The sequence below is a fragment of the Salvia splendens genome, chromosome 5, assembly GCF_004379255.2.
Source record: "Salvia splendens isolate huo1 chromosome 5, SspV2, whole genome shotgun sequence".
Classification (NCBI taxonomy): Eukaryota; Viridiplantae; Streptophyta; class Magnoliopsida; order Lamiales; family Lamiaceae; genus Salvia; species Salvia splendens.
In genome coordinates this window covers 18,652,159-18,664,913 of record NC_056036.1, presented here as the reverse complement: position 1 = coordinate 18,664,913, position 12,755 = coordinate 18,652,159, and the positions used below count along the sequence as shown (strand labels likewise).

The following is a 12,755-nucleotide window of genomic DNA, read 5'->3' as shown; positions in this document are numbered from 1 at the left end:
ATTATTCAATGAAATACTAATGGTCATTCTCATCTAATTATTTTATTATTATATAATTTCTTAGTTTTATCATCAAATGAAATAATAATAGTCACTCACATGCAATCATTTTATTTCTAAATATTTCTTAAAATTCTAAGTTATAAAAACAACAATTTATACATACTTAAATTCTTAGTGAAAATGACACATTTCCTAAAATAGAAATAGCATATATTCTATTTTTTTTCCTCTTTTACTTTATTCTTTCTTTATTTAACTAAAAAAAATAATAGTACTATTAAAATCATGTGATAGTATTTAATATGATGGAGAGAGTAATAATCATTCACATCCAATTATTTTGTTATTAAATTATCACTGAAATTTTAAGTTATATAGACGACATGTATATACTTAATTTTCTAATATGTTAGTCCTTTTAAACTTTTTTTTTTCTTAAATTTGTACTATATGCCATTAAATTAAAATTGTGAAGTAACTTATTTTTGTTTTCATCATTTTACTGTTAATGCACAAAAAATTACTATAAGTATAAAAAATTTAAGATATGTAATCTTATTGTTTTGAATTTAACGATAATTTAGTGCTAAATATTAGTAGTAGTATATTCGTTTGTTTGAAACTTATGCATAAGCAACAATCTTGGCTACCATTAAATTATCTTTGTTTATAAAATTTCCATATATAAACGATAACTTTTTTTATTGTATTCATCTTCCTCATTTTCATATTTTCCATATTTTATAAAAAGGGTAATTTAGTAAGAAAATAATATTTAATAAGAAAACCGATTTAAATTAAAATCGATTTAAAATATAAGGGGAAATTGTATATTGCTAATATATCTTTGCTCATTAAAATATTGTAAAGAAAATGCATTAAAATATTGTCAAACTAAAAATAATCTAATCAAACATTATGGAAAACAAGTACTACCAAAAATATCTACTTTACTTTTGCTGAAATCATGTACTACTTCTATGTCACGACCGCACTTTGCTAAGGATAATAAAAGCGAATAAACCGCGACTAATAAAAGGATTTAAAAAAATAGGGAAGAAATGGGAATAGAACTTGTATATTGAAAATTTAAACAATATCATGAGATAGGATCCAAGTATTCAAATACAAGGATTTAAATGACAATAGCATTCCATCAAAATGCATCAGAGTTAAGATGATGAGAGTTCACTATTCTCTCTTAACAAACTGCAGTGGAAAAAAGTCCAGAAAACGACTTCGCGTATGAAGACACGAAGCGTCGAAAGATCCACACTTATTTACTTAAGTAGCATCGACTCTGATCAGCACGCCTCCACCCCATTGCTTGATCTGCACATTTATAAATACATGCAGAGCTGAGTACATGAGTACTCAATGAACACTTGCCGAAAATCAAAACATACATTATGTACAGTTGTCATCCATCACAGTAACACAGGGAAGTTTTTCTTAAAAGGCCCGAGCTTACTAAATTCTTTTGTGAGCTAAAAGTTCATCTGCGCAGACTAGGTTCTGTCATCATTCATCATTCACCATTCATCATTCACCATTCATCATTCATCATTCATCATTCCATTGTGCCGGGAAGGTGGCCACCTTCCGCCGAAACCATAGCCGGCCAACCCTCTTGGATGGCTCATAGCCCTCACGCGCTCTATTCCAAATTGTAACGTTTTGGCATAGCCAAAACCAACAAACAAACAGTCCAACAAATAGGCTTAGAAAATAAACATTTTATGGCACGACAACAACTTGAAAAATAATCACAATTCCGTTTTGAGAAAAGATGATATTTCATAATTTCACAAGTATTTGCTTTATATCCACACTAATGTGCTGGATATTAAAAGAAAGCTCGCCTGATACGTTTACTCCTCAATTAAAATTCTCGTGTCGGCCTTACTTTGCCTCCCGGCCAAAAATAGCATTTTTAACAAAAACAGCGTAACACGCTAATTAGTACTTGAACTATTTCTCTTGAGAAAAGAATGCACACATCCTATTGGGTAGCACCTATATTTTAGTCTCGGCTTATAGGATTTTCTAAATCCTACCTCGGGCTTCACTACTTCACGGGATTTGATTATTCACTTACTAATTCCGGGGAAATTCTATTTTCTCGAAAATAATCACTTGGGCACTTATTTAATAAAGTATGGATTCATGGAAAAATCCCTTTTTAAATCTTTTCTTTGAATTTTCTTAAGGCAGTCCAAGATTCTCAAAATTTTCCCCTTCGAAAATGAAACTATTTACTCGCAGTTTTATTTAGTTAAGCTCCCAGCACTCAACTTTTAAAATTTCCATTCGCAATCCATATTCTCTTAATTTAATTAGGAATCTCAATAGCTAACTAGGGGAAGCCCATTCGACCCAGCTATTTAAATTCAGGTAGCCCGCTCCGTAATAAATCTCGGCCCAATTAAATAAAGGAGGCAGCCCACTTATTAATTTGGCCCAATCATTGAATATAATTCCTCAAATAAATGCTTATGGCCCATACCAACCAATTGATCATTTAGGCCCAACAATTTGATAGGTTCAGCACCACCTAATTAATTTCCTTGGCCCAAAACTCATTTATACTCCTCTCCCATCGGCACTTGAATCCCTAATTGAGAAGGGAATTCCTCTCTTTTCTCTTCTCAATTTCACGCCGAGCTCTCCCTCCCTGACCGCCGGAGCTCCACTAATGTTCGTCATCCATCGGATTCCTCCCCATATCTCTCCATCTCTTTCGCTCATCCCACCGCCGCCGTTCTCGTCTCCGGCTGCTCTAGAAGCAGAACCGCCGCCTGCTGCTGTTCCCGGTTGCCGCGGCCAGCAAGCGCTCCTGTCGGCGCTGCCGTTGCCGGTCTACTCCTCTGCAGAGTGACATGCCGCTGAACTCGCGGAAATCCTGTCACCATGCTCAGCCCTCTGGTTACGGCGTTGTACGCCGTCTTCAATCCAGCGCCACTGCTAGCACCGACTGCCTGCCGCCTCGCCCTCCGTCGTCGCCCAGATCGAAAAGCCCTGTCTGTCGGGCTCCGTCGCCTCGGAGTCACAGTGGAGCCCGCGCGGCAGCCTTCGACCGTCAACCGATCCTCATCGTCCTTCCTAGCTTATACTAGTTCTTGAGAGTTCACTGAAATGAGTTCTAGTGTATGGAGTTACTTGGCATATTTTGTGGTGTTGCTGTAGTAAACTTCTAAGTTCTATCTTAAGTGATTTGCTAGGTTCAACATTAGTTCCATAAGCTCTGCTCTATGCTTTGCTATTTCCCTCAATCCTAAGGCATGTTCTACTGTGATGCAAGGTGGTGTCGTGGGGATTACCTTACTCGGTGATTCCTTTCGGTTGCGGGGCAGCTCCTATCTCGCTGCCTCTCCTTCCTCCCTTGCTGCTCCTTGAACCTTTGGGAGTCGAAAAGTGGGAGGAAGAGGGTGGTATTTATAGCCGAGTCCTTGGCTAGTGAGGGCTGATCCTTGGGAGCTGGATTCTCCAAATCGTTGCCTCCCCTTCCATATTTTCTTAATAGGCTTTCATATGAAATTTTTGGGAGAGTGGCCTATGGCTGATCCCACTCTCTATTTTGTCATGTTTCCTCTTTTTGATCTCTTGATGAGCTCATTTCTCTTATGCCACTTTGTTTCTTCCTAAGATTGGAGGAGATACTTTCTTCAAGATTTATTTCGATGCTTTTCCATTTTCATGAATAAACTTTTTCCTTGGGTTTTGTTGATGGAGGAATCTAACAATTTTTGGAATTTCCTTAGGACAACTCTGTATAGGAGCATGCACCATTTTTGGTTGATGTATTTCATTTCATTTTAGTTATTAAATGAGCATAGAAACTTTAATCCCAGCTTATCATAGGGTTAGTTTACATACTTCTTACTTCTTAGTATGTAAATTAAGGTGAGAGAATACTAATAATGTGAGATTACTTTGTGTATATCCTATGATTGTATGTAGCAGTGTAGTGTATTGGTTGTGGTAACGGATTAATAATACTTTAATGTAAATTATAGTAGAATATAAACAATACACACATTATAGATAATCACTAACACAGATTATTGGGATTTGAAAAAGCTAGTATATTCTTTCAAAATTGTAGTAAGGCACGCAACTACTTTTATCTTCTTGCCATCTTTTAAATCTGAATGGAATTGCGAATCTGATGATTGAAATACAGAATTTCAAGATTCTATTTATTTGCTATTTTATTGGTTAGGGTCAAATGGGTTTTTAGCGAAAGGTTCGAACCGTGAGTGACTACAGGCGTGATTCTAAATAATAGGGTGAAGGCGTGCAAAAACCTCAAAATAGATGAAAGAAACATACAGGGGAAACAAAAATAAATCGGAACTGCAGTATTACTTGGTGCAGATAGCAGTGTTAAACTAATATCGCACCATATCCTGAAGGCAATCGTAGAAGTGCGAAATATTGATCTTTTCTTTCCCAGAATAAATAGCTTCTGCACTTCCACCATGTTCTCCCTGAGCAGCCATTTCCACAACCATGTACAGCTTTTTCAGGGGCATCTGCAATCACATCAATCCAAAATTTAACGGAAACGCTCAGCTCATGTTTTACTAGCAGCGCTGGGTGAAAGTAGCTACAACGTGGATGATCTCATTACAAAGTATGTCGAGTTAAACTTACATCATTCAGTGCCTCTGCAGCAGACTCAACATCATCACTAGAGAAAACATTAAGCTGTTGTAACACCTGTGGAGGAGGACAAAAAAGATGTCGGTACATAATCACAATAAGGAGGTAGGAGCTGCACTTCTGACCAAAATTCATGACATAAATGTCTTAATATGTTTAATTTCAGACCAAATTAGAAACGTTAGTAGAAGGGACAGCAAACTAATACCATACCTTTTTGGCATCTTCTGTCTTCAGTGTTGGAACATTGTAGGTCACTGAGAATGAATCTCGAATACCAACTGATTCTAGAAAATGAACTTCACTTGTAGTCCCAATGACAAGAACTTTCTTTCCCTGAGAAGTATAAGATAATCTCTTAATTAGTCTATCTAAAAAGGTTATATAGAAGTTACATTCCACATTGTTATTTTCTAGGGCAACTTTATTACTCTAATACCTCTCAGTAATTAATAGTAAAAATTACAGTATGATAGGGATGCCGTGTATTAATCTTATTAATTAGATATTATTTTAGCGGTTTTTAGTCGTATTTTATTAGTCGAGTCCTCTATCAACAAATTATAGTGCAAATTTTAGGACATTACAAGACTGGCAAAATAATGACACACTGGCAAAATAATACGCCATATCCCTGTGGCAGTTTTTAGGCGAACCGCCATAAGCCGCCATACGAGATTTATAACATTGTTCTCAATTAACAAAGTAGCAGGACACTATCTTGATTCTTGAGAAAATTAAGAAAATATGAGCAATATGGTAACTGTGTTCTGCAATATTATAATTTAAAGTTGGCCAAATAAGAAGATACCTTTGGGGGTAGCCGCTTCAGAAGCACCAATAATGTTTGAGAGATTAAATTCGAAAAGCGAGGGCCAATTGCAACATACTCCAATAACCTATAAATTTCAATTAAACATAGATGGATGGATGGATGGATGAATGAGCGTGGAGTGATCTAATATCATTTATCTACTTTATAAACTTACCTTTCAATGTCATCAAGGATAATTATGCTTAGTGGCGATCTATAAGCATCTTCAAATACCTATAAGGAAAAAACATACGTAAAATACCCCTCAACCGAATGGTTACAAGTAATATTGTATAAAAAAGCTACACATGCTCATGAGGTATAAAAAAGGACACAGTGGTGAATGTGCTAAGGGAATAATTTTCTTCACATATCGCTAACATTTTATATCAAAAGGCAGTCATGAGGGCATAGAATAAAACCTTAACAATTTGAGCACATTTTGTAGCCTCACTGAGTCCAATCATTGTTTCAGCAGATATCTAGAAATTGACCAGAAAACGGAGCCGAGTTATGAAGACACATAGCATACTAACTGATGACTAGATAAGTACAACACAGAGTAGAAGTACTTACAATCTTCACATAAGGGAAGTCGCTTTCAATACCAACTGTTGCTGCCATTGCAGTCTTACCACTGCCCAAAAGAAAAGAGAATTTACAAAGTACTCACACTTGGTAAATCAAGGGAAGCAGAAAATTACCTGCCACTTGGGCCTTCTAGAAGGCAAGTAACAAGTGGACTTCCTTCACTAACTTTAACTTGTTCGGCTAAAAGCATAGTTCTTCGGTATATATGTTCATGCCTTGTCCCACATTCCACAATGCCATTTAGTCTGGAAACATTAATCAGCTGTCAGATGAAGAAATGTCCAAAAGTACATATCACATATGCATGTTCTGATACTTAAACAATACAAAAACTCTTTTATAGTTGAATCACGGACTGATATATCCAAATGATAAAGATAAATAAGAACAATAACAGAGTTACAACAACAACACCCATGTGGCACATAAAACAGAAACAACTAAAGCACATATCTAATCCAAACGTACTAAAAGAGCTTGCACATAGGTGCTGAATTCTAGGTAACAGGAAGATGGAAAAATAATGAAAATATTTTTATGGTGAAAAAATTACTGAAGGAAATTATTTCTCCATTTCCTCCTTTCAATTAAGTGTATTCTCTCCCATTCTCGGGAAGGAAATATCACTATCCATTAATATCTATTTGTTACGAACTCTAAATATATTAGAATCAAACAGAATTAGATTTTTCCTTTTAAAAACGACAAATGTATATAAGTTAAAAGTTTAAGACAATCTAGCGAACCAGAGAGGGGAGAACCAATTAAATTTGCAAGTAATATCTATAACCACAAAATTCATCTATTTTTGAATACAATTATACAAGTAAAAGTTTTGCAATAGTATTACTTTTGTGCTGAGAAAGATCACTATTACATTAAAAAAATATTACTTGTTGCTTCTGCCTCACAAGCCATAGTAGTAACACATTTGCAGCAGAATTCTTGTAAGTACCATTTTCAGATGAAATCAGGACCAACATAACACTTTCATAGTTACTTTTTTAATATTCTGGCAAGATAGATATATCAGGAATGGCAGTATTTAATCCACTAGCAGGATGAGAGGCTGGAAATACCCTAACATTCATAACCAAACACAAGCAATCACCGCCGGAAATTTTAGGAGACAACTTGATGGCAGTCTGGAACTTGGTATATGGTTTAGGAAAGACATAGTATCACCACAAATAGCACATATAATTGAAGTTCCATGTTACAAGAAATTTGAACTCCTTGGAGTTCTGTCACCGTAGATTCAATCATGAAACAACCTCTTTTCCCAAGTATCTGGAAATACCTGCTACGTTCAAGGTCATCTGTTGAAGCTCCAAATGCTGGAACCACTTCTTGAACAGCATTCAGAAAATCTTCCATGGTAACTTTTATATTTTCTTCATCAACAGGTTTAGTAAGGTCCTCCATATTTAGTTGCCTATTCAAAGCATATGAGACTGCACTCTTTACTACACCTTCCAGCTCCGCTCCACTGTAATTCTTAGTCCGAGCAGCTGCATCCACGAAGAATATTAATGTTCTAAAAATGAAACATTAATTTAGCCATATTCGCTCACACAGTCATGGGTCAATTGAGATCAGACACTTCATTGCATCAGCTTTGGACAAAGAATTGTTAGTTTAACATTCATCACGCACTTTGATCATGAGCGGTCAAACCTTACATTACTAATACACACAAGTGAATCCACACAATTACCGATTGATATCGATATAGGGCAAAAAAATCTAGAATGTTAGGAACAAAAATCATGTAAATGAATAGAAAACAATTACTGATCTGCAGGCCAATCACATACCAAGCTCTTCCAAGTTCACATCTGGAGCAATAAAAGAGCTTTCTTTCATCTTGCTTGTGTGAATTTGAAGAATCTGTAACCGACCATTTTCATCAGGAAGACTGATTTCCACTTGGACTTCCAAACGTCCAGGCCTGAAAATCATGATTCGAACTTTTTAACTTGGAAAATGCTATTTATTTGCACCGGGTCACTGCTTTTTTTCATAGCACCCAAAATAAGTGCGAAAATCTATATTTATTTACCTCATAAGAGCTTCATCAAGCAAATCTTTCCTGTTTGTCATTCCAATGAGCAAGACATTATTCAGAGATTCCACACCATCAATCTAAAAAATTAAGCAAGATTTAGTCAAACAAATATATTAGCAGCAATTAAAAATGAAATGACTTATCAACTTGAACTTAAACCAAAAGTACCTTAGTGAGAAGTTGGTTCACAATACTATCGTGCACGCCAGTCCCATCTCTAGTTGAGCCTCTAGACTGAGAAATTCAAACTAAAAAAGTTGAAACAAAATGCTATGAAGCACCAACAACGGAAGATCAAGTTTGCAACTTAAAATTCTATTATGTCACATATTGGGAGGTGTGAATAACGTTAAGCACCAGAAAGAACCAATTGATATGCCAAATGTGTTCAAATCAGGAGTAGATGTCCTGGACGAGATTCAAATTTGGGTAGGGGCTGAAGATTGCAAAACAGCTCTCGAAATATTAAGTTCACAGACAGGCACTTACATCACCACCAGAAAAGCAGTATACAAATAGGGAAGACAAAACACAATAAAGTATTAAGATGACTTCGTTGAATCCCCTACCTTACAAATCGCATCAATCTCATCAAAGATGATGATATGCAACTCACTTTGATCACCTGAAAGATGAAGAGATAAATGAGCAAAGAATAAAGAATTCATGGACTTTGCTCTCAAAGAGTCACCAACCTTTGGTTCTTTGGTCTTGCTCAGCATCCGCAAATAGATCTCTGACATTCTTCTCAGTTTCACCAACAAATTTGCTCAACACTTCAGGACCATTCACAATCTAAAATTCCAGATTTAACCAGTTTTAAAAGGTGATCAGTACAATATGTAGGGAAGCAGGGTACTCGGATTCACAGTTATATCAAGATAGCTCATGCCATTATAGACAATCCCAGGGAAAGCTGCTAGGAGCTTAGGTAAATTTATGAAAGAAACATATTTTGTTTTCTACTTCTCCCAATAGTTACTTCATTGGTACCTTAGGTTATTTGATGCAAAAAGAAAATTAAAAATCCATTCTGCTTCTTGCGTATACCAATAATGTTTGAAAAAATAAATACTAGAAATTTGCATAGAACAAAAGGAGTCCCATCCAATAAGAACAGCCAGCAAGAACCAAAACCAGAACATACGGATAAAACCTATGCTTATACCTTGGGTTCTTTCCCATTCAACATTTTTCCAATCTGTCGAGCCATTAAAGTCTTCCCAGTACCAGGAGGTCCATAAAGCAACATTCCCTTAACATGCTTGATGCCAAGTCTATAAGAAAGGCATCAATATACAAACCGTAAAACAAAGTTGAAGGAAACAGCAACCACAAGTTGAGCCTTTTCATCTCACTCATGATTACACTTCTAGTAAAATATATGCACAACTTCAAAAGAATCTAGAATATGAACATTACTTAGAAGTTACATGTGAAGGAAAGACCCTTGAGGCAAAAGCTCTTCGGAATATATCAGCAAACTCAGCACTCAAACCACCTATACCAAATGACTGGAGATTGAACTCTTTGTGCCTGAAGATGTTGCTGTTAGCACCTTCCCTCTGGTTGACAATCTGCATTATCTCCACAAAAGCATCATTAGCTCTATTGAAGTTTACATAGCATACAGCGGCAACAGCATAGCCCAAAAGATCAAAAGGATACCTTTATTCCACTTGAATTTGATGCTTCATATATAATGAATGTCTCAGGTGATATCATCCCCCTCTCCATACCATGAGATTTTTCTTTCCCCTCAAGAGTAGCTTGGTTGACAGTGAAGATATATCCATTACCATGATACTCAAATGTTACCCTTTGCCCAGTTGTCATAACCTGCATAGACAAAAAATATTCTCACAGTATTGTAAATGGTGTCGACAACCATATAAGGCGGATCTCCTCAAACTTATTTGATTTCAAAATGTCCTTTTTTCTCTCTTAAATGATAACAATATCGATTTCACTTGTGTACGCTTACTCACGTGTGTAACTTATATCAATAGCTATGCCAGTTTAATAGGGTTATATTTTGACGACAACTAAAAGAAGTTCCAGGACAATATTGTAGCCATATCACAGATATTCTGTGAATAATAATTGTACCAGTACCAGTATATTTATATTATTTCACTGGCTTCCTCCTTTCTTGGATTTTAAAGGGATGCTGGGGGTTAGTGACAGACATGTGTATGCAGGATGGATTGGTCCAGTTCCTCTATGCCTAGGACACCGGAGTATCTTAAATCATTGAGTTGAAAGATTGCTGGGGCCAATCGATGAGTAGCGATTCCGAGACATTGAAAACTAGTTAGAAAATTGTAGTTCTCAATCATTTTATCGCACCAGTTGGATAACTTATTCTAATATGAAAGAGTTAGACCCTGCATCACTTTTTGCATTGCTAAGATATGCAACTCAAAAAGACTTCAAGATCCAAGGGAAGAAAACAAATGTTCAGAATATATTGATTATTCTAAGGTGACATATTATATTAAAGTACTGTGGTTTCAGTGAGGAAACATCAAAAGAAGATTATTCTAAATGGAAACAGGAAGAAAACAAAAGTGCAAGTCAAATGTTCAATAATAAAAATAGGAAATTCAAGACTACTTACCTTACAACTTCAAAAGCATAAAACACTAGCAGATCAGATAAACACACAGCTATACATGTATATTGTAATTGTGGGGCAAGCCATACCTGGTTCATGAATTTGTTTTGGATCTGCTTGGATAATAGAACAGCATCCACCTACATGGTAAAATAGTGTCATGGATCGGATGCACCAAAGCCATTTGAAATTTACTAAAAGCCACTCTACGCAAGTGCAACCACATACAATAATTAATATAACAAAATTTACAAAATTTCATAGATGCAGTAACATAGCGCAGTAGACGCAGCCTAGAGAACGAAAAGAAAATAAAATGTTCCTTGTAAAAGGTAATATACCTGTTCATCTCTTGCCCCCTTCTTCACAAACTCTAACTCAAGGGTCAGCATTGCTATCTTGAAATCTTCAGGAGGAGTGAATCTAAAATATTCAGAATTCTATCAGAAAAAAGTGGAATAGATAATAATCACCATTGTTTAATAAGCTAAATCCATTACCGGGTGACAGACGTTGAATCCCCAGTGGAGACTTTTGCGTGACGGCGTTGAATGGCATTTAAACCAATGTGTCCCGCAGGAATGCCATCATGTCCAGTATATTGAAGTTAAGGCTACATGTTTAGATTATGAAGATATCCACCTTCTCATAATAATTCAAAAAAGAGTTACATGTTCAACAAACTACCAGTGGCAGTAGATAATCCAAAGCTAAACTGTAAGAATAGCAGTCGCAGCAGCAAAAGTAATCAAAGAGTAAAGCATACATTTGCATCACTTATCACTACAGCTTCCAAAACAATAATGACCTTTAGGCATTAGGAAATTTATTATGCATTGGAAAATACCCGAATGGTGGACTTATCCAAGTTAATATCAAAGAAAAAGTTTCTAGTCTGCAACCAGCTAAGCAATTCATGAACTTAAAATCTCAATCAATACCCACGATCAGCACATACCAGTCAGTCACTCACTCACTCAGTCAGTTGAACCACATGCAACCCTACGTTGAATCAACAAAACACCAAATTAATAAACAAAATGTTCAGGAAATTCAAGAAAAATTAGCAACAAAGCATAGGGTACTTATTCCCAGACTCTAAATCCTGAACAATTATCCAGGAAATACCACCTTATCCTAATAACCAACCACTCAGTTTCCAGCATAAATTTGAAACAATGCAACATAAATTCCAAGAGGATTAGTTCAATCACATCACCTCCCTCACAAATTTCCAGTACACACACCTACATAACCCCGGATCAACATCGAATTAGATCACATTTTCTAATAAAAACAGAAAATGAAAACAATCATCACAATGAACAGCTCGAATTGAAAAAAATAAGAGATCGGTGAAAAAAGGATATGAAACAGAAAGAACAAACACATCGCCGATCAAAGCGTAGGCGTTCCCGGATCCAGGTACAACGAAATCCCGGAGATCGCCGGGGGAGCAGAAGGCGAAATTGGTGTAGGCGAGGTCTTTCGCCGGGGTATTCGTGACAATCATCGTCGGCGAGCGCCCCATTGTTCCGATTCGCTAATAATAAAATGAGATCCTTTGAAATGTTTAAGATTTAGTAAGATTATTGTTCTTCCCTCTTTTTCAGTTTTATGATTTTCAATCTTTCTTTTACTTCGCAAATAAGAAATCATGGATCATCGTGGCATTTTTTTACTTAAATAAATGCCACGTCACGGTCAATTTTACATCAATATTGCTATATATTTTTATTTTTATATGAGCATCGACAAAAACTACGGACTAGCAATTGCCTTAGCAAAATTTCCTTCTGATGTCCGACATCATCTCACAGCCTAACCACTGTCCTAGCCAAGCAACAACCTAGCAATAGCCTAGGCAATGCCCTAGCTAAGCAAATAAAGTGACAAATACGATTAATTCATTTTAATTGTTGGTGTTCATCAAATATTAAAAAAATAAATTGCAATGAGTTGTAAATATATAGTATAAGTAAAAAAAATAAAAAATA

At 35.9% G+C, this 12,755-nt stretch overlaps 1 protein-coding gene across 2 annotated transcripts; it reads right to left on the bottom strand.

Moving 5' to 3' along the window:
- Nucleotides 1–1,060: 1,060 nt before the first annotated feature.
- Nucleotides 1,061–12,394, bottom strand: LOC121804954 (vesicle-fusing ATPase-like). 2 transcript variants are annotated; one of them, XM_042204685.1, is made up of 23 exons: nt 12,129–12,394; nt 11,259–11,354; nt 11,100–11,181; nt 10,848–10,898; nt 9,810–9,980; nt 9,564–9,718; nt 9,310–9,418; nt 8,837–8,936; nt 8,711–8,766; nt 8,310–8,375; nt 8,136–8,218; nt 7,891–8,024; nt 7,374–7,584; nt 6,187–6,318; nt 6,059–6,119; nt 5,905–5,964; nt 5,658–5,716; nt 5,480–5,567; nt 4,882–5,004; nt 4,660–4,725; nt 3,324–4,538; nt 1,475–1,660; nt 1,061–1,335 (listed from the first exon to the last, which is right to left on the bottom strand). In XM_042204685.1, the coding sequence occupies exons 1-21, from the start codon at nt 12,287–12,289 to the stop codon at nt 4,395–4,397; spliced, it is 2,208 nt and encodes a 735-aa protein (XP_042060619.1). In that variant the 5' UTR covers nt 12,290–12,394; the 3' UTR covers nt 1,061–1,335; nt 1,475–1,660; nt 3,324–4,394. The 2 variants fall into 2 exon arrangements, with proteins under 2 accessions (XP_042060619.1, XP_042060618.1); XM_042204684.1 differs by lacking the exon at nt 1,475–1,660.
- Nucleotides 12,395–12,755: the final 361 nt, after the last annotated feature.